Raw genomic sequence first — 19869 nt, 5'->3', positions numbered from 1 at the left:
TATATGTTCTCACACCTACCACCTTTGAGATGTTTTTGATGACAGAGTCCCTTGTTCTCTTTGTTAACTTCATCATCATCTCTATCTCCAAAAACCTATTAAAACAATAGTTTTTTTGGTGCTTGTTTTAACTGTGTGTGAGATAAATTCTGATGTATGTCAATGAACTTTCTTCTGAAAAGTAGTCTGCAGTACAGTGAAATGTATTCTTTTTTATTACAGATGATCATAGCAGGGTTAAGCTTGCACAACTTGCTGAAAAAGATGGCAAACTGACTGATTACATCAATGCCAATTATGTTGATGTAAGCATGTTTTAACTGAAAATGTTATAGAAATTCTATTACACTCTGAATTTGTTATACTATGATGTCATGTACAAACTGGTGCTTAATATATGAAACCCAATAGATAATAAAATAGAAAGAAATTTCCAGGAGATCCTGTGATGAAACAATCTTAGAGTGTAGGACACACCAACTGCGATACTTGGATTATCTCCTGGATGAGGGGAGAATGCAGGCTCAGAGTGTGTGAGGTACAATTTGTACATACACAAAGGCTGACGGCTCCTAGAATATAAGGAGAACCAACAGGGTTTATTTAAAGTTTCCCAGAGCTCCTCTTCACACAATGTTGAGTATATCAAAGATGATTAATGAATCCTGACTGAAATACTCATATGATAAAATTGACTAAAAGGCGAAGACATGATTATTAAGTCAGTTACCAGCTTTTGTACTTTGGAATACCCCTTAAAGACCCAACTGTAAGAAACTTGTTCAAGTTTTTCAGAGATAGTAGATCAGTCACTAACTTAGGGGCTCCTCACTGTGACTGCCAACAAAACTTGGTTATTTCCTAACACCGACCTTAAAGTTTAGTTTCGTAAAGGTTGGCTCTGTGTGGGACCATGCATCCTCAGAAGTGTGTTACAGGCCACCCCTTCATGCTTCCACAGAAGACAGTGTGATGTGTGTTGGATAAACCTGAGCTCTGTAGTTTAAATTGGTTTTTATTCCCACCTCTATTGCTCACTAATCATGGAGCCTTGAAAAGCGCCTTAATCTCTGTCCCTAACCCTAACTCTGAGAGCTTCAGTTTCCTCATCTTCAAGCCAAAATGATGACAGTTTATGGTTAATGTTTATAAAGCTCATTACTCAGGAATGGATGCTCAGAAGATGAAGCTAGGACTACTATTAGTGATTAACACTGCCCAGCGTTACCAAGCATTAGTAAAGACAATATCTCCAGAATTTTCTTAACCAAGTTTCATACAGTTCAAGGTAGGATGATGAAGGAGTGTATTTGAAGTATATAAGTAGACTTGGATTAAATGCACTTGGAATAAACAAAATTCCTTCATGTTGAAATTCTCAAAGAGAATTCTTGCTACACATTTTTACAAAAATATCATAGTTAATGAAAGATCATGACCCTTGCTAGTACTATCAAATTCCTCCAGCTTTGAAGGAGTTTTTTTAATTGCTTTCTTTATAAGAAAAAGGTGCCTATGTACTATGTAATTTAAAGCAGCATGTAAATAATTTAGGAAAAAAAATTGTCATTTGTTTCCGCAGGGATACAATAGACCAAAAGCTTACATCGCTGCCCAAGGCCCGCTGAAGTCCACAGCTGAAGATTTCTGGAGAATGATATGGGAACACAACGTGGAAGTGATCGTCATGATAACTAACCTCGTGGAGAAGGGAAGGGTGTGTTGGATTTATTACAGAATAGGTATTTGTGATGTAATCCCTGAAACGGTGACTAGAGCTGCTGAAAATTAGCTTTGACAGAGTCAGCACTGCAAAACAGCAAGTTATAATAGTGCAACAGGACTCCCTACTAGGAGATCTGTTATCAAAGGGAAGCCATTAGCGTTAGAAATTTAAAAAAATTTATGACTCCAATTAGCCACTTTTTCAATACATTCTTCTTACTTGAAGAAAAACTACATAGGATTCTGTAAAAAGTATCGTAGAATGAAAAATGTTTTAATATAGGAGTATTGAATCCCAATCCTGGTTTTGCACTAACTTAATACATATGAAAGGGGCAAATTGGGAATAAATCAGCTGGAGTCCTTTCTAGTTCCCTAATTCTATCCTGGCCTCCTCTATAGCTTTTTCACAGACACTCAAAAAGCAATGGAAATAAAAGAAAAAGGAAATCTGTTCTTATAATCCTCAAACTTTTACTACTTTTAAAGAAGACTGACATGGCACATTTGAATATGGAAAAAAAATTTTTTTTTCTTTTTCATTTACAGAGGAAGTGTGACCAATACTGGCCTACTGATGGTAGTGAAGAATATGGGAACTTTCTAGTCAATCAGAAGAATGTTCAAGTGCTTGCTTACTATACTGTGAGGAATTTTACCCTAAGAAACACAAAGATTAAAAAGGTAAATCAACAAATTATGGGAATATTCCATCAGATGTTGATAAATGGAATGTGATATCTATGTATAATCAGATACACTTCAACTTGTCATTTCTGATAAACTGTATAAACATGGAGGATGTTGTTTTAGGTAAAATAAGGCGAATAAAACTTTTATGTGAAATCAAAGAAAGCCTGTTTCATAGAATTAGAATACAGAATGACGGTTACCAGGGAATGGAAATTGGGATGATGCTGGCCAACCGATTAAAAACTTCCGTTACATCAGAGGAGGATCATTTTCCAATACATCAAGAGACTATTGTATAATAAAGTAACCGATAGTTAATAACAAACTATTGTGGGCTTTAAAACTGCTGAGTAGCTTCGGAATTTTTACAATTACATAAGGTTTTGTGGTAATACATATATGAAATAGCTTAATTTGATTGCTGTGCAATGCATACACGTTTCAAAACACCACATTGTACATCACAAATGTATATATAATTTTATTTATTAAATAGAAAACTATCTAAATTATACAGTGGGCATATCACCATTGGATAATGCATTTCGTTCTTTTTCTGGTTGATGTAACTAAGCCAGGGTAAAATACATATAACTGAGTGTATTGCAAATTCTTATCATGCTATAATTTCATTCCCAAAGGTTTCTTCCAAGTCTCTAACAGCAGGTCTTGAACTTGGGCCAGACTGAAGTGAGTGTGATGCCTATGTGATGCCTAGCTAAATGAGTAGAGCTTGAAATAAGGGAATGCAAAAAAATTTTGTAAAGCTTTGACCATTAGTGTATGCATGTAGCTCAAGATTATCCAATGAGACTTCAACAGGAAGGTGAACAGACTGATTTATCATTGTAAGGACTGACCTAAACTCTTGCAGTATATGGACACATAAGTATGTATGTTACTGCTATTAGCTGTGTTGACTCTTTCAGGGTTCCCAGAAAGGAAGACCCAGTGGGCGCGTGGTCACACAGTATCACTACACTCAATGGCCTGACATGGGGGTACCAGAGTACTCACTGCCCGTGCTGACCTTTGTGAGAAAGGCAGCTCATGCCAAGCGCCATGCAGTGGGGCCTGTTGTTGTCCATTGCAGGTGAGTCCCAGAGATGTGCTCTCAACCCCAGGGACTGCCTATGTCCATGAAAAGGAAATCAATGGAGTAGTTTTAGCCAAAATGGTAGTAATTTCAAGAAGTAAGCAAAAATCCAAAATCCACAATGTTCCAGGATCCAAATCTGCCTGATCATCATCGTGATGCCAGGTTGGAAATTTTCATATGATGAAACCTTTGTTTTATGCTTGCTTCATGTTTATTTTGAATATTAAATAAAATTGCCATGAGACTCTACATTTAGATGCATATGGAACATAAATGAACTCTGTGGTTAGATTTGGGCCCAACTCTAGGATGTCTTAATGTATATGTGCACATATTCCAAACTTTGAAAAACCCCAAACCCAATCCTAAATTTGATCCCAAGAATGTCAAGTGAAAGCAGCTCAAGGTCCATCCACTAAGAAGTGAGTATGCCAGACGCACACTTTGATTGCTGAGTATCTCAAAGCACCAGACATTCTTGTAACATTTGTTATTCTGTTGGGCTTCAACTTACTTACTTACTATGTGAAGCAACTGAAGCAACGTTTTTGCCCTTAAACAAATAATTATTGCACTATTTAACACCGAGGCATGAAAACAATTGAGATAAAAGTCCCTGATCTTAGAAATTAATCTGTGGTCCAGTTGCTATACCAATATTACTTTAGAGAAACCAAAATCTACGAAGTGTGAGTAATTTGGCAAAACAACTTTTTAAACATTTTGTAATCAAAATCTGTCTTTTTCTCCTGAGTTTGTCTATCAGAGTCAATGTATTATCAATTCGTTGGGTAGAGAACAAATCACACATAAAAATTAGGTCACAAACAAAAATACATGACATTCTCATCTAAACTTTTTAAATTAAAATAATAATGGTGGCTAATACCTACTGAAAGCCAATTATGCACCAAGTCTTACGACCAAAAATATAAAATTTATTTCTTTGGGCTATGATTTTGTCAAAGCGCTGTTTGTGTTCTAACAGAAACAAGTGTTTTCTCCTTGGATACTCAGCTTATCTGACACATTTTAATTACCTACCTCAGGAGCTCTCTCCAGACAAAATTTGAGAGATCTACCTTGAGGTTTTTCTCTTTTTTCTTTTTTATCTGTTAACCTGACAATAAGATGAGGAAAGCAGGAAAACGTAAGAAAAGCAGCTCTGAAGGTCAGGAATTGTTTCTCAGCAACTGGAGAAGGACCAGGCTATTGTACAGAGCAGGTGCTAATTTTCTACCCCAACACTTCCTCCTTGTCGGAACCTTTGAAAAGAGTCCCTGTCTCTGACTTGGGTCCCGCTGTTAGAGGCTCTGAAGAAGTTGTTAGATAATGGCCCTTTAGAAATTACTCAAGTTAGGCTTTATCCTTACAGTCTCCCTGAGATGATATTTTCAGTTGAAAGCTTTATCAAATTCTTTCTATTAATGTAGAAACCTTTACAAACCTGTCAACCTGGCAATACAGGGAGCCAAGGACCTTTGCTTTTCACAACTTGGTAGATCTGATGCTTCCATTTTTTTTTTTAGATTGTCTACTTTCCACGTCCATTGTATAAGATCTCATAATGAATAATACATATAATTGCTGAAAATTAAAGAACTCCAACAGAAATATGTTGTTTTACAATTTGACTCATAGGGGAAAGAAAAGCTGTTTTGCTTAAAGCATTCCTTATAATAGTAAACTCTTTACTGTTGGAATGCTGAATTATTGCGTGACCCATTTGCTGGGTTGGAGGACACAGTTTTAAGCAACATGACAGCCATTAGTAACTCCTTTTCAAGTTTATTTTGTGCTTCACACTGAAATACTTTTTTTTTTCTGTATAAACTTTCAGTGCTGGCGTTGGAAGAACAGGCACCTATATTGTGCTAGACAGTATGTTGCAACAAATTCAACATGAAGGAACTGTCAACATATTTGGCTTCTTGAAACACATTCGATCACAGAGAAATTATTTGGTGCAAACAGAGGTATGTGTTTTTAAAAGATTGCTTTGTTCATCTAAAAAATGGCCGTGTCCTTAAAGAGCACACGAGATCAGACTCCTAGGATTTACACAATAAAGTACTACTAACTGAGTGTGCAGAAATTCATTCCCTGGAGACTAGACTATGTCCAGGAAGGACATAAAGTTCTCATCAAATACAACCAAGGAAGAGTTCCACGGGAGGATTAAACACACCAAAAGGGAGTCTCATGGAAAATATAGAAGTCAGGAAAGTCCCCAGAGAAAGTGTGAAGTTTAAAGGATAGGTGGGGTGATACTACTTGGTTCCTAGTCCCTCTTCCCAATCTTCAAGGGTCAGTCAGTGGACAGATGAAAGGTTATTTCTCACTTGCTCATTCCTTTCTTCTCTCTGACTTCCTTCCAAGTCTGTAAATCAATCCTCTCGCTCCCAGCACCATGTTATAAAACTCTTTCTGTCTGTCACTGGAAAGTCACTGCTTTCATTTCCAGATAGTTATAAAGGTACTACGAACAGCTCCAGGGAGAATGGGATTCAAGACAGCTTATACTAATTCTGACTTAAAAAGGAATCTATGTATTTTATTTTCATAATTCACTTTCCGTGAAGAAATATGGAAGGCGTGCTCCTGTTTCACTCTTTTCCCAGGAACAGTATGTCTTCATTCATGACACGCTGGTGGAGGCCATCCTGAGTAAAGAAACGGAGATCCCTGACAGTCACATTCACGCCTATGTGAATGCACTCCTCATTCCAGGACCCACAGGCAGAACAAAACTAGAGAAACAGTTCCAGGTGAGTTCTCGTGTAGCCACTTAGATGTCACCACGGAGTTCAACATCCCTGCATCTCCTTCTCTGAGTCCACAGGCCATGTGAGAGCATTGACAGGATTGTTGTACAGTAGCTTTATGTTTTAACCACCCTGTTCACAACCGATTACAATGCCACATGGTGAAATTCAGAGAGAAGCCAAATTCTGAATAGTAGGGGGAGAAGTTCTCAGAAACCCTAGATTAACTTTCACAAATGCAAACTTTATTCAGAGAAGGAGGGCCCTGCGCATAACAGAATGAAGACAGAACTTATTATACAAAACTATGTAAGCATTCTTTTTACTTTTTTACTTTGAAAAACTCAGACCACTTAAACACAAGTGCCATGGCTCAGGTTCTTCCTGTGGCTCTTAAGACCCATGGACTAGAATAGGCTGCCCCAGAACAATAGCTTCTTCAACCTGGGTTTCTCCCACTCACCCTGTTGAAAGACAGCAAACCAAGCAGGAGGGTATATTTGGTTTGATGGCGCACCTCCTACAAGAGTTGCTCTCTGATTTTCAGAAATTAGCAGACAGACTTAGGAAAGAAGGTATTACCAGAGATGCCATGTGGGATCAGATGATACACAGAGCTGAGATGCTTCGCAAGGAGGAGGGCTATGTTACTTCCCTTCTCATTATTCCTATTCTGTTCATTCTCAGGATTCATGCAGGAACAGGGCAATTATAATTTTATTTCTCAATGTAAATTTAATTATTCTCATTTTTATGGAGAGAGAGAAATAGTGAAAGGACTGTCTCATCTACTGGCTCATTACCCAAGTGCCTACCATAGCAGCGATGACTGCCCAAATCCGTCGCTATGAACTCAGACCCAGTCTCTCCCATGGGTGGCAAGACAAGCATCTGCTACCTGCTAGAATGTGCATCACTAGGAAGATGGGTTAAAGAGCAGAGCTGGAACTCAAGCACTTGGACCATCTTCCTCTGCCTTCCTATAAGCATTAGCAACGAGCTGGCCCAAAAATGGAGCAGCCAGGGACCCGGCGCTATAGCCAAAGTCCTCACCTTGAATGTGCCAGGATCCAATATGGGCCACAGTTCTAATCCCGGCAGCCCTACTTCCCATCCAGCTCTATGCTTGCAGCCTGGGAAAGCAGTCAAGGACGGCCCAAAGTCTTGGGTTGCTGCACCCGCGTGGGAGACCTGGAAAGACTCTCCTGGCTTCAGATCGGCTAATCTCCAGCCGCTGAGACCACTTGGGGAGTGAATCAGCGGATGGAAGATCTTCCTGTCTGTCTCTCCTCCGCTCTGTATATCTGACTTTACAATAAAAATAAAGAAATATTTTTTTAAAAGTGGAGCAGCCAGGATTTCAGTGTCACTCCTATGGGATGCATATAGTTAAGGTAACAACTGAACCCACTGCAACACAACTGTGACCCCTCGAATTTTTACCAGACTATTTTGACAGAAAATTCAAACTCTTAGGGTTTAAAAACCCAAGGGGGAAATTAATCAATTTTATTTGGAGAGTATAACTTTGGTATGAAATTAGTTCAAAAATAAGAGATATTTGTAGACCCAATATCAATAAAATCCCACTTCAGATATCAGCATTTTAAATCATCCCGTCTATTTAATATCCTGATCAATTGATGTAAAGTGATGTAAAGAGTAAGTGATGATTTGACATTTCCAATATTATTTGATTAGGTAAAAGAATTATGTGACCCTCACAACAGATACAGAATTAGTCAACAAAATTCAGTGTTTTGGCATAACAGCAAAAGCCGCCGTCTGTAACAGCAGCATCCCATATGGAGGTGGGTGACCCTGCTTGGGCCTGCGCCATCCATCAGGGAGAGCCGAGTGCTTTGCCTTTGCCCGCCTCCCACTGTTGCAGCCATTTTTGAGAGTGAGCCAGAGAGGGAGGATTTCTCTGTGTGTCTCTTGCTCTGTGTGTAATTCTGTGTTTCAAATAAAGAAATAAAATAAATCTTTAAGAAATAAATGTAGAAAGGTAGTAAAGGATTTTTGGTTAATATTGTCTACATAGAACATTGAAATAAAAGTGAAAAATGCTATCTCTTACAAGGTTTTGGCAAATATGAAAATCAACATTATTATTATTCATTTGCAAGTAGCCATCAACAAAACCTCCAGGGTGTAAAGCATGTACAATAAGCACAGGATTTCAAAAAATAATAATAAGCGCAGGACTAAAGGCATCTCTTTGAACATGCAGTTACCATGGATGCCAGCATTGGATGAATTGATAAAGAAAATATATAAAAATACACAAACATACACAGTGGAATAATATAAGCAAGAAAAAGAAAGATATGCTATATTTGCTACAATAGAACATTTTGTTAAGTGCAGTTGGACACACAAAGAAAAATATCACATATTCTTTCTCACATGTAGTCGATCCAGAGTTCACTAAAATAAGGTGTAGATTAGGAATGCTTGGCAAAGAAGTCAGATATATGTATGTGGATATATGATCTTGCTTGGAGTGTGTGTGTGTGTGTGTGTGTGTGTTTAGTAATTTAAACGAAATGCCTGTGTTTTTTATCTTATTGCTCAGCTCCTGAGTCAATCGAATATACAGCAGAGTGATTACTCTACAGCCCTAAAGCAATGCAACAGAGAAAAGAACAGAACTTCTTCCATCATCCCTGGTAAACTACATTCAATCTTAAAAAACAAATAATAACTCTTTTCCAATAAAATATTTGTAGGCAATTTAGTAAAATCAGTATGCCCTAAGACAAATATAGTCATATTTGTTTAATTATGCCCAATATATATGCTGTCAGGGTCTGTAATTTTTTTAAATTACTTTAAGGACCAAAGACTCATCTTTAGAAATGTAGCTGTATTTTGGAGATCAGGTGGTATCATGTTGTAAAGAACATTTAAAACGAATATTTTGTGTTCCAGTGGAAAGATCAAGAGTTGGCATTTCATCCCTAAGTGGGGAGGGCACAGACTACATCAACGCCTCTTACGTCATGGTAAGCAAGACATTTCTCTGGGGAGACTTCCTGGAAGCTGCATTACCAAAATCAAAATCAGAGTGAACTGCTTGCCACTGTGACCACATGGGCAGCACCCCTGATACACATGAGTCACACATGGTCATTACTGAAACACCTGGAACACCTGGAAAAGTTTAGCAACACCTGGAAAGGAGCTTTACTTGGGGTTTGCTTTTGTACTGTAGATACAGGAACCCAAACTCATCATTTTGGGCTAATGGGTAGATAGAGAAGTTGCTCTGAGTCCTTGAGCAGCTCAAGAATACACTTCTGCGGAGTCCATCTCACTGGCATTACCAGTGGAGGCTCCCAGCATGCTTTTCCCCGGAAGACTGGCCTCAGTTGGAGACCTGGGTTTCTGAAGATACACCATTTGCTCCCTGCACTTCTATCTTTCACATCAAGGATGAATACTTACTAGGAGGGACTGTGTGACCTTCTTTGACATTTCAGCAGCTTGACTTCAGATAAGTGTGTTTATTCCCACTCCAAAACTTCTGTCCTATTTACTCAGGGAAGAAAATATCAAGAAATATACACATAGGAAATAGGGATGTGTGTTTTGGTTGAGACCGCAAGTGAATGGAGTAGGGCTGGATAGCTGTAGGATGCAGAGCAGAAGGAGCACAGAAGAGCTGTAGTTTCAGTAAGCAAAAGCACGGGCAAAGTGATTTTTCACCGGTATCAGCTTCCACATTTCTGCATCAAAATCTACAAGGGACGTCCCTCGTTCCTTTCTTATAGAAACAACTAAGATATTTGGAGACTGAAGGTCCTGTTATGAGTAGGTGTGAAACTTGCCATTTTTACCATTGAGACTTGTGGAAAGTGAGTAAAAACAAACTCTCCCGTAAGTTTCCACTGTATGTAGTATACGGAAGCTTTCCACACACCATTTTAGTAAGTCTGCTTCTACAGGTGACAGGTCAACTTGAAGACAGCTTTTTAACTTGCTAACCCTCACTTTAATCATCTGCAAAAATGAAGTTCACACTTCTGATTTCACAGTACTACTGTGAGGAGTTAAGAGTAAGAAAATATTTAATGCTGGATTTTACATTTAGGAAATGTCTTGCAAACATTGGCTATAATCACATTATATACTTCTGCAACCACAATATTTTTTGTGCACACAATCTACAGTTTATAAAAGTACTTTGGCTTAGGGACCATTAACATGCTGAAGGCCATGTGCCAGAGCTCTTTCCATATCTTCTGGCTTTGCAGGGTTATTATCAGAGCAATGAATTCATCATCACTCAGCATCCCCTCCTCCATACTATCAAGGATTTCTGGAGAATGATATGGGACCATAATGCCCAGCTGGTGGTTATGATTCCTGATGGTCAAAATATGGTAAGTCCCATGAGCTATTGCTAGTCCCTTACAGGGGAAATAAAAGGTCAAAATTTGTACACTTGTATTTTTTTATTTTTTTCTTAAAGATTTTATTATTATTATTGGAAAGCTGGATATACAGAGAGGAGGAGAGACAGAGAGGAAGATCTTCCATCCGATGTTTCACTCCCCAAGTAAGCCGCAACAGGCCTGTACACGCCAATCCGATGGGGGGACCAGAAACCTCTTCCGGGTCTCCCACGCGGGTGCAGGGTCCCAAAGCATTGGGCCGTCCTCGACTGCTTTCCCAGGCCACAAGCAGGGAGCTGGATGGGAAGTGGAGCTGCTGGGATTAGAACCGGCGCCCATATGGGATCCCGGGGCTTTCAAGGCGAGGACTTTAGCCGCTAGGCCACGCCGCCAGGCCCACTTGTATTTTTTTTAAACCAGTTGTCTTTGTTTATTGGCACCATGGCCCACTGTGAATCACATATATAAATAGCATACTGAAGTTCAAGATCCTAGGAATAGGACTCTGTATTTTATATGGGGAAGTTTCTGGCTTTTCATTTTTTGTTTCCACTGACTTCATCATCTTCCCTCAAAGAGGAAACGAAAGAGGACTAGTTGAATAGCACCAATGCTCTAACTCTGGTTGTAGGGCTTCTGGAATCATGTTGAAGGTAATGCGTGCCATCTCTACCCCAGCTTTGCAGGGTAGTCCTCTGCCAAGCTCCTTCAGCAAGTGCAGATGTCGCAGACAGCCTTGTAATATTAAGCCTCTCACTGATCAGGCCCTTTGCTAAATGCTTGCTGACCAGCCTGCAAGGTGCAGCAGGCTGGCTCGCAGAAACCAGGAAGGTCAGGTGGGCCAGGAGGACCAGGTACACCAGGAATTTCTGCCACTCCAGGGGGCCTTGCTCCCCATCCTGGCCATTTCTCCCATAACTGGCAGGGCCTGGGTCACCTGGGAGACCTGTTGCTCCAGGCAAACCCTTGGGACCTCTTCCTGGAAGGCCACGCTCTTCCTTTTCTCCCAAGTCACCTTTAGGTCCTCTCAAACCAAGAGCACCAGGGGGCCTCTCAAGCCAGGGAGGCCACGAATTCCCATCTGGCCAGGGAAACCATTCTCTCCAGGAGGACCAGGGGGACCAGGGGGACCAAGTCTTCCAGAGAGGCCTGAAGCCCCCTAATATGGACGCTTGAGACTAGCAGCCATCTCAGCAAAATGTTCTTGTATGGCTCTCATGCAAACCTGCTTAATGTGCTGGTCTGTCGGTGCTCTACCCAGAGGGCTCTGGATGCTGGGCAGGCCAGTGGCACCCTGTTCTCCCCGTACACCTCGGGGGCCAGGTGGTCCTCTGGGGCCTTCAATTCCAGGAAGCCCCCAGCTACCTTCAGGCCCTCTCAAACCAGGCTCTCCAGGATTCCCCTTTGGGCCAGACAATCCTACGTCTCCAAATTCATCCCTCTGTCCTGCTTCACAAAAAGTTCAACAACCAAGGAAAAACCAAAACAAACAAACAAACAAAAGAAAAAAGCAAAGACATTTTATTTCCCATCAGCAAACTAATGTCAATGAAATAGCCCCTTTTTAACTCATTAGACTTGATTTGGCTACATAGCTTCTCAGATATGGAAATGACGAAGACAGCCTCTTTAAGGATAGATTGAAAATAGGTTAAATTTATGGATTTCATAGGACTACTTAAGAAAACGAATCCACAGGGAAAGTGAGTCTGTTCACTTCCATTCATCATTCTGTAAGTAAAATGTGTTAGGATATTTAGAGATATCCTTTGAATAAGGAGCCCCTTGAAATTTTAAAAAAATAATCCAATTGAAATAAAGTAAATTCCTGGACTAATAATGATTTTTGTGAATCAAAATATCAGGAATAACTTCATTCTCCATGTGACAAGTATTTGAAGAGTCTGAAAACAGACTCTTCTGTTAGTTCTGTGTTTGTGCTTCCGCATATACTTACTGTTATATCCAATTATCATCTATAAATTTACATTGATCATTAGCTGGAAAATCCTGAGCTTTTAGAATTATTTGCGTTTATGCTTGTGTTCTGTCGGTTCTGGAAACAACAAGCTTCCCTTTGCTAGTGACAAGCCAAGAATACAGGAGTCTGAAGCAGCAGTTTGAGTTCTTAAATATATTATTGTATTTTGTACATAAGCCTGGCTTAAGATACCCAGAATATTTTAAAGAGAAAATTTTGAGACAAAGAAAATTTTGAGTTGAAGTTTCTTTACCAATCAATGAACTTTAATGCACAATCTGCTTCATTAATTATTTTTTGACTCTGATTTTAAACCTCCAGGCAGAAGATGAATTTGTTTACTGGCCAAATAAAGATGAACCTATAAATTGTGAGAGCTTTAAAGTCTCTCTAATGGCTGAAGAACACAAATGCCTGTCTAATGAGGAAAAACTCATCATTCAAGACTTTATCTTAGAAGCTACACAGGTATGGGCAAGTGTCAAATGACAAAATTTTCATCCTAAATATATGTGTAACATGATGCTGTAACCCACGAAGTTTCAAGCTTCCAATTCCAACATGATATTTATGGCAAAGTTACCATGCATGCTCTGTTAATTGCTCTACTTAAGTCAGCATTGGTGTCCTTTAATATGGGATGAAAAACCAGTGAGTTCAGGTTCTTTCACAAAATAAAAAGGATTCTGGCGTTTAGCAGATTGCAAGATCTTAGTCAAATAATCAACATTACCTTACTTGTCTCCTTTGTTTTCAAAATCATATACAGTCATTAAACAGTTCATCATCACTGTACAGTACTATTCTTGATTTCTACACGCACAGAAAACCAAAGATTTCTTTTTTTTTTTAATCTTTTCTTTTTCCTGATTGATCTTTTACTCGATCAGTTAATGGCAGATCTGGGGTTGAAAGTAAATATAATAGAATGTTTTTTAAAAATTACTCATTCTGATTCTTATTTTTTTAACTGATAAAAATTTTCAAATAAGAAGAATTAGGTTTATCTGGGGGCTTAGTAGGGTCTCAACCTAAGAAACAAATTCAAACAACTTTGAACCCCTGCTTGATTTTAGACTTACCTGAAAACTATATAACAATGATCTCTCTGCTACATCTTAAATACCCCAAACCATGTTGATGATCTTGCATGACAACTTCAGGGCAAGACACTACTTTATATTTTCATTAGAAAGAAGAAGGAGGAGGAGGGTGAAAGAAAGTAGAAGGAGAAGGAGTCCAGGAGAGATCTCTTGGTTCATTCCCAGATGACTGCGACAGCTGGGGCTGAGCCAGGCTGAAGCCAGCCAGGCGTCAAGAGCTTTTTCTGGATCTTCCATGTAGGTGGCGGGGCCCCAAACATTTGGGCCATCTTCCAGTACTTTCCCAAGCAACCAGAAGGGAACATAATAAAAAGTGCAGCAGGCATGATCCCATAGGGGATGCCAGTGTTGTTGTGGTCAGCTTTACCTGCTGCACCACAATGTCAGGTCCATCTTGTATTGTTCTAAATTAAAGTAGGGAGAAATACTGTATACTCAAATATAGTGCCCACAGTAGCCGGTGCTATGCCAAGCAAAAGCTGGGAACTGGACATGGATGACAAAGACCCAAGTAGTTGAGGCATCACTGCTGCCTTTAGGGTACATATTAGCAGGAACCTAGAATCAAATGCAGGGCCTAGATTTGAACTCAGGCATGCCAATACAAAATTTGGCCATCTGAGCAATACCTTAACCACTGTGCCACATGCTCTCCCTCGAAACTTATTTTTAAATTCAGTATTTTTCTGAGTACATTCCAGGAGGAGTGGAACTCGAAGGTTTAAGAGGTTTACTCAAGTTGTATCATCTGATTTATCATATAAACAAGAAGCAGAAGGAAGTGGAACTTATACCTGGCTCCTCACCCGCCTTGCCAGCATTTTCCCCGGTGCATCTGCAGGCTCATTCTTCCCTTAGTATAGCCGAATATAGCCAGTATTTGAGATCTGTGTGGTCTTCAAAACAGATTTTAGTATCAAACATTGACTTGCACAATTTGGCATTTAGTAGTATAGCCACAGGTCTTCGGAACACACTTTTGTGGTTTGCTAGTACTGGTATAATTCACCCATTTTAAAAAAGGCTTGCTTTTAGAACTAGAGAAGAAATCAAGTTTTGTTGTCCTATTGCATACCCCCATGCATGGTGAATGTGGTATTGTAAGTGTAGCTTCCCTCATGGTTAAGGATGTGCTGCACCTACTATCATCAACTAACTTTCCCTAATTATTCCACTTGTGATAAACAGTCACTGACCAATATTACTTTTAAAAGTTTTGTGTTTTTTTCTTCATATAGGATGATTATGTACTTGAAGTGAGGCATTTTCAGTGTCCCAAATGGCCAAATCCAGATAGTCCAATCAGTAAAACATTTGAACTTATAAGCATTATCAAAGAAGAAGGTGCCAACAGGGATGGACCCATGATTGTTCACGATGAGTAAGTTCCACATGTTAACATTTTTTCACACCTGAGCATTCTCTGTATGTATATTTTTATTTCCATTGTCCTCAGGCCGGCTTAATGCCACCAGCCAACTGTGTGACTCAGCCAGGGTTAATTATTTGCTTATTGACAAACTTAATAAAGAAATTGTCTTTTCCCACTTCACTTAAAGCTCCAGTTGGACACAGGAAACGCATGTATGATAGCAAGAATCTGCTTTTTCATTTTATGCCAAGGATATTTTGCATGATAAGCTGGTTTGAGCATTGGAACTTTTACAGATACTAACCAGCGAGAGATTATTTACACCTCCACTTCCTGGGACAGAACTTCTCATGTGTCTAGTTGCCAGAAATTAGAATTTTTATCCAATAGTTCTTTCCAGAGTTCTTCTATGAAAAATTTAAAATGTGTATGTTGGAATTATATGTCAAATACGTGTTACATATGATATACTTATTACATATGATATTTACATGACTACATCATGATCTCAATGAAATTATATTTTGTTTATTGCTAACTTTTTCCATAATATAAAAGCAAATGTGCAATAAAATATTCAGTTTCCAAAAAGTATCTCAGCAATATTGCAAACACTTCGTAATGTTTAAAGTTAAACCATGATTCTATACACACAAAAGTAAAGAAGTAATTAATTCAAATTTTCTGCAATTTGATTGCAATGTTGTGAAGAGTGTGTGCTCTGTAAATTTCATGCTAGTGTTTCATCCATCTAAATGGAATCTTTTGTCTTTTCGTCTTCCTGCAAGGCATGGAGGTGTGACAGCAGGAACTTTCTGTGCCCTGACAACACTCATGCATCAACTAGAAAAAGAGAGTTCCGTGGATGTTTACCAGGTAGCCAAGATGATCAATTTGATGAGGCCAGGAGTCTTTGCCGACGTTGTAAGTAATAAATCAGTGAGTCAAGCTTTTCACTCTTGGGGTACTCTTTGAAAACAGCTACAGACATCTTTCCATATGTCCAGAAAGATCACATTAACTGATACATTACCATGTAATTTTCAAGCTGAACTAAAAAAGAATGCTTAATTCATAAAATTCAAACGACAAACAATAAGCATTTAAACCCCATCATCCAGGGACTGATGGAAAAAGTATTAAAAATAACGTATGAGACTTATTTTAATTCTGAAAAAATATTCTTCCTAGAACCTCTAACAAATTGACTTCTGTAGCAAAACAAATAGTTACTTTCTGAGACAAGCTCTTGCTAACCTCACACAACAGTCAGAAGACAGACCTTGAACTAAGTAGCTTCTGAAGTGAACAAACAGCTGATTCCAAAGTACTTTTACAAAGAGAGGCATGTACAATCAAGGAACGTACATAGCATATCTGGAGAGACACTACTTTCTTAACATGAAAAATAATTAGGATGTTTGCATTGTAGAAACAGGCTGACAGGCAATAGGAAAGTGAGAAACTATGGCAGATGTAGAAGTCATGGGCTCATCCACAGCTTCTTGATATGTTTGATTATAAGATCCTTGTAAAGAATCCTTAAAGCTTTAGGATACGTCAGTGCCAGGTGATGCTATTTAGATGAGCTTCTACTAAATACTTCCTTTGGACCACTTGAGTTGCACTAAGTTTGCTTTCCCCAGTTCCAAGTTTTGAGAATATAATAAATGATGTACTGATTAACCTGTCATCCTAATGTTTTCTGCCCTGACAGTAGTCACTGACATGGTTTCTCTGCCTGACATCTATAAAAGGAGAAGTGCTTGCATCTTGACGTCTCTACCCTGAGATCAACTAGAGCACATTTCAAGCAGAGCATAGGATTAGTCAGGTTCACAGAATGTGAAGGACACATGGCCAACAGCAGATCTTGCAAGAACAACTGGATTCTGCCTGGGTCCTTGAGTTGACAGTGTGCTCATGTCCGAGACCTTTCAATGATCCCACAGAATCAGCAGATTTCATAACTAGGGAAATTACCTATTGTTGAGTTGTTTACAGTTATCAAGGAGTTTAGTCACAAGTTAATACAACCTAATCACATCAATGTCTCAGGCTAAGAAGCCAGTGATAAAGAACAGAGCAGTTGGCACTGCAAATGAATATTGACCTGTTTTCCAGGTTAACAGATGTGTGCTAACTGAACCAATGTTAGAATTAAAAGAGTTGTTAATGTAGATTCACTTCCACTGTTGAAAATATAAGGCCCTTAACAAGTACTCTTCCAAGGATGGGGACAAAGTGTATCTAAAAATGTTGCTTAATGAAATGGATGCGTGTTTTCATTGAGCTGGCTATTTGTAACCTGCCATTCTCTGTTCTGTAGGAGCAGTATCAGTTTCTCTACAAAGTGGTCCTCAGCCTGGTAAGCACAAGGCAGGAAGAGAACCCCTCCACCTCTTTGGACAGCAATGGCACAGCACTGCCCGATGGCAACGTAGCTGAGAGCTTGGAATCTTTAGTGTAATCCAGAAGAGGAAGAGAGGATCCTACATCTGAGAAATGTTTCCCCTTTCCACAGTCAGACAGGAAACTCAGTCCAGTTGTGTTATCTGTTTACATCTCATCACCTGACAGTAACTTTTGTGACACAGAAGCCTGCCAAATTTACATCATTAACAATGTGTGCCTTTTTGAAAGACTTCTTGTAATCCACTTATTATGTCTGAACTAAAGTGATTGAATTTTACAGTATTTCTAAGACTGCAATTACGGTATTTTTTCCATATTGATTTTAACAGAAATTTCAATTTATAGATATTAGAAATTCCCAACTACAAAAAAATGTGTTTTTAGTGTCAACTTTTTAGCTGTAATTGTAGAACTCATCAGATTTGCTAGAAATAGAACTTTTAATATAGTGTACTGTAAATAAACATTCTGTTCCCTGTGATATTCAACACTTGACAACTGCAGTATTCACCTAAAGCAGAAATCATCTGATACTTACTGTAAATACTGCACTAATGTCTCCATGGACCAAATTTATATTTATAATTGTAGATTTTTATATTTTACTACCGAGTTAGTTTCCTAGTTCTGTGTAACTATGAGCTTAACTATGTAGGTCATGATCCAGTCTCACTCAACAGGTCTTTTCAAACTGTGTTATGTTATGTAAGTGACTTGATTAACTCCATTTCAGCATGTAATTCTAATTTTTGTGAGAAATAGAATTACATATGTTTTGTGATGTTTTTATGAGAATAACACCTTACCAAGCATTCTTTAAATGATTTTTATCCAAGGGATTGAATAAATATAAATATTGCCATCAATTTGTGTGTTTTTTTTATGGAGTATTGTGTGGAGGCACATGTGGTAGATAATTGTGATTGAAGGTCCCATTGGGAAGATGAAAACAAAGCAAGTCAAGCGGATACAACGAGGGAAGTAGGCCTGTAGTTCCCAATCTGCATTGACGTACATTGGTTTGTCACAGAATTTTACCTTTTTGAGAACAACATAAGAGCATGTGTTGACATAGCACAAAGTTAAGTGCTATTAAGTTATTTAAAGCAAACGGATTTGTTTTGGCTTAAGAGAAGTGTTATGATTGGAAAGTTTGTTTCCACCAGAATTCATATGTTGAAATCCAGGTACAAAACTCTCAGGAAGTAGAACAGTTGGTGAGTAGGTCACAGAGACAGAGCTCTAGTGAATGCCATCTGTGCCTTTATACAAGAGGCCTGAGAGAGATCCCTCTCTCTATAAGGTTATAATGAGAAGACAGCTCTCTGCTAGGAGGCATGCCTTTACTATATACCAACTTGATCTTGGATTTCTCAGTTTCCGGAACTGGAGGAAATGTATTTTGTTGTTGTTGTTTTTAAGCCATTCCCTTTTATATTACATGGCATCAATAAAAATATTAGACCCATCTGCTGCATGTTTAGAGAGGTCTCCATCTTTTTCTTTTACTCCACTTTTGAAGCAGAAGAAAAATAAGCAATCATAATATTGCATTAATCATCATTTTCCCATCTCTTTTGCATCTCTAATTTAAAATCACAGAGTAGTTTTGCAATCTCTCAAAGCAAATTAATTGTGAGCATCAGAAATCTATTTAGACATACTCAGAGGACCTATAAAATCCACGACCATTCTAATATGATGTTTCCTGAGCTTTTTCGTGATGTCAACATAAAATAGCTGCAGGGGCAGGCCATGGTGATTAAACCACTGCTTGGGATGCCTGCATCCCATCCTGGAGTGTTTGGGTAGAGTATTGCTCAGCTGCAGACCCAGTCTGCTACTACATATAACCTGTGTGGCAGCCAATGACAGCTCAAGACTAGCATCCCTGTCACACACCTGAGACACCCAGATGGAGTTCTTGTCTGTTGACTCCAGCCTGGCCATTCTTCAACTGTTTCAGGTATTTGAAGAGTAAACAAGCAGATGGAAGATCTCTCTCCCTCTCCATCCATCTCTGACTCTGCCTCTGCCACTCTGTAACTCTACCTTTCGAATAAGTAAATAAACAGATAAACATTTTTGAAGAAGCACCAAAATCTTATTTCAAAAAATTATTGCAAGCATTTAATTGCACACATTTCTGCTCAAATTACACAATAAAAATTATATTGAATTTTCATATTTATTAGCTGAAAGTTTCAATTTATTAGCAGAAATTATTTAGGCTATTTCTCCAATTTATAAAATAAAAAATAGCATTTATATGTAAGCATACAAATTTTAGAATGTGATTCTGGATTGTGTTTACAA

General features: G+C 38.7%; 1 protein-coding gene across 1 annotated transcript in view; it reads left to right on the top strand.

Annotated features, from left to right (window-relative positions):
- The window catches only part of PTPRZ1 (protein tyrosine phosphatase receptor type Z1), a 120389-nt gene extending 102187 nt beyond the window's left edge, over positions 1–18202 (top strand). The window contains exons 18-30 of the mRNA XM_058654948.1: positions 223–305; positions 1583–1717; positions 2275–2409; positions 3348–3511; positions 5358–5493; positions 6139–6285; positions 8861–8954; positions 9217–9290; positions 10542–10670; positions 12985–13131; positions 15005–15147; positions 15927–16062; positions 17468–18202. Coding sequence (XP_058510931.1) covers positions 223–305; positions 1583–1717; positions 2275–2409; positions 3348–3511; positions 5358–5493; positions 6139–6285; positions 8861–8954; positions 9217–9290; positions 10542–10670; positions 12985–13131; positions 15005–15147; positions 15927–16062; positions 17468–17608 — 1664 coding nt within the window. The 3' untranslated portion in view covers positions 17609–18202. The remainder of the gene's footprint in view (positions 1–222; positions 306–1582; positions 1718–2274; positions 2410–3347; positions 3512–5357; positions 5494–6138; positions 6286–8860; positions 8955–9216; positions 9291–10541; positions 10671–12984; positions 13132–15004; positions 15148–15926; positions 16063–17467) is intronic.
- Positions 18203–19869: the final 1667 nt, after the last annotated feature.

Source organism: Ochotona princeps, chromosome 25 (genome assembly GCF_030435755.1).
Source record: "Ochotona princeps isolate mOchPri1 chromosome 25, mOchPri1.hap1, whole genome shotgun sequence".
NCBI classification, from domain to species: domain Eukaryota; kingdom Metazoa; phylum Chordata; class Mammalia; order Lagomorpha; family Ochotonidae; genus Ochotona; species Ochotona princeps.
Note: the sequence above shows the minus strand (reverse complement) of the source record. Positions and strands in the feature narration are given on the sequence as shown.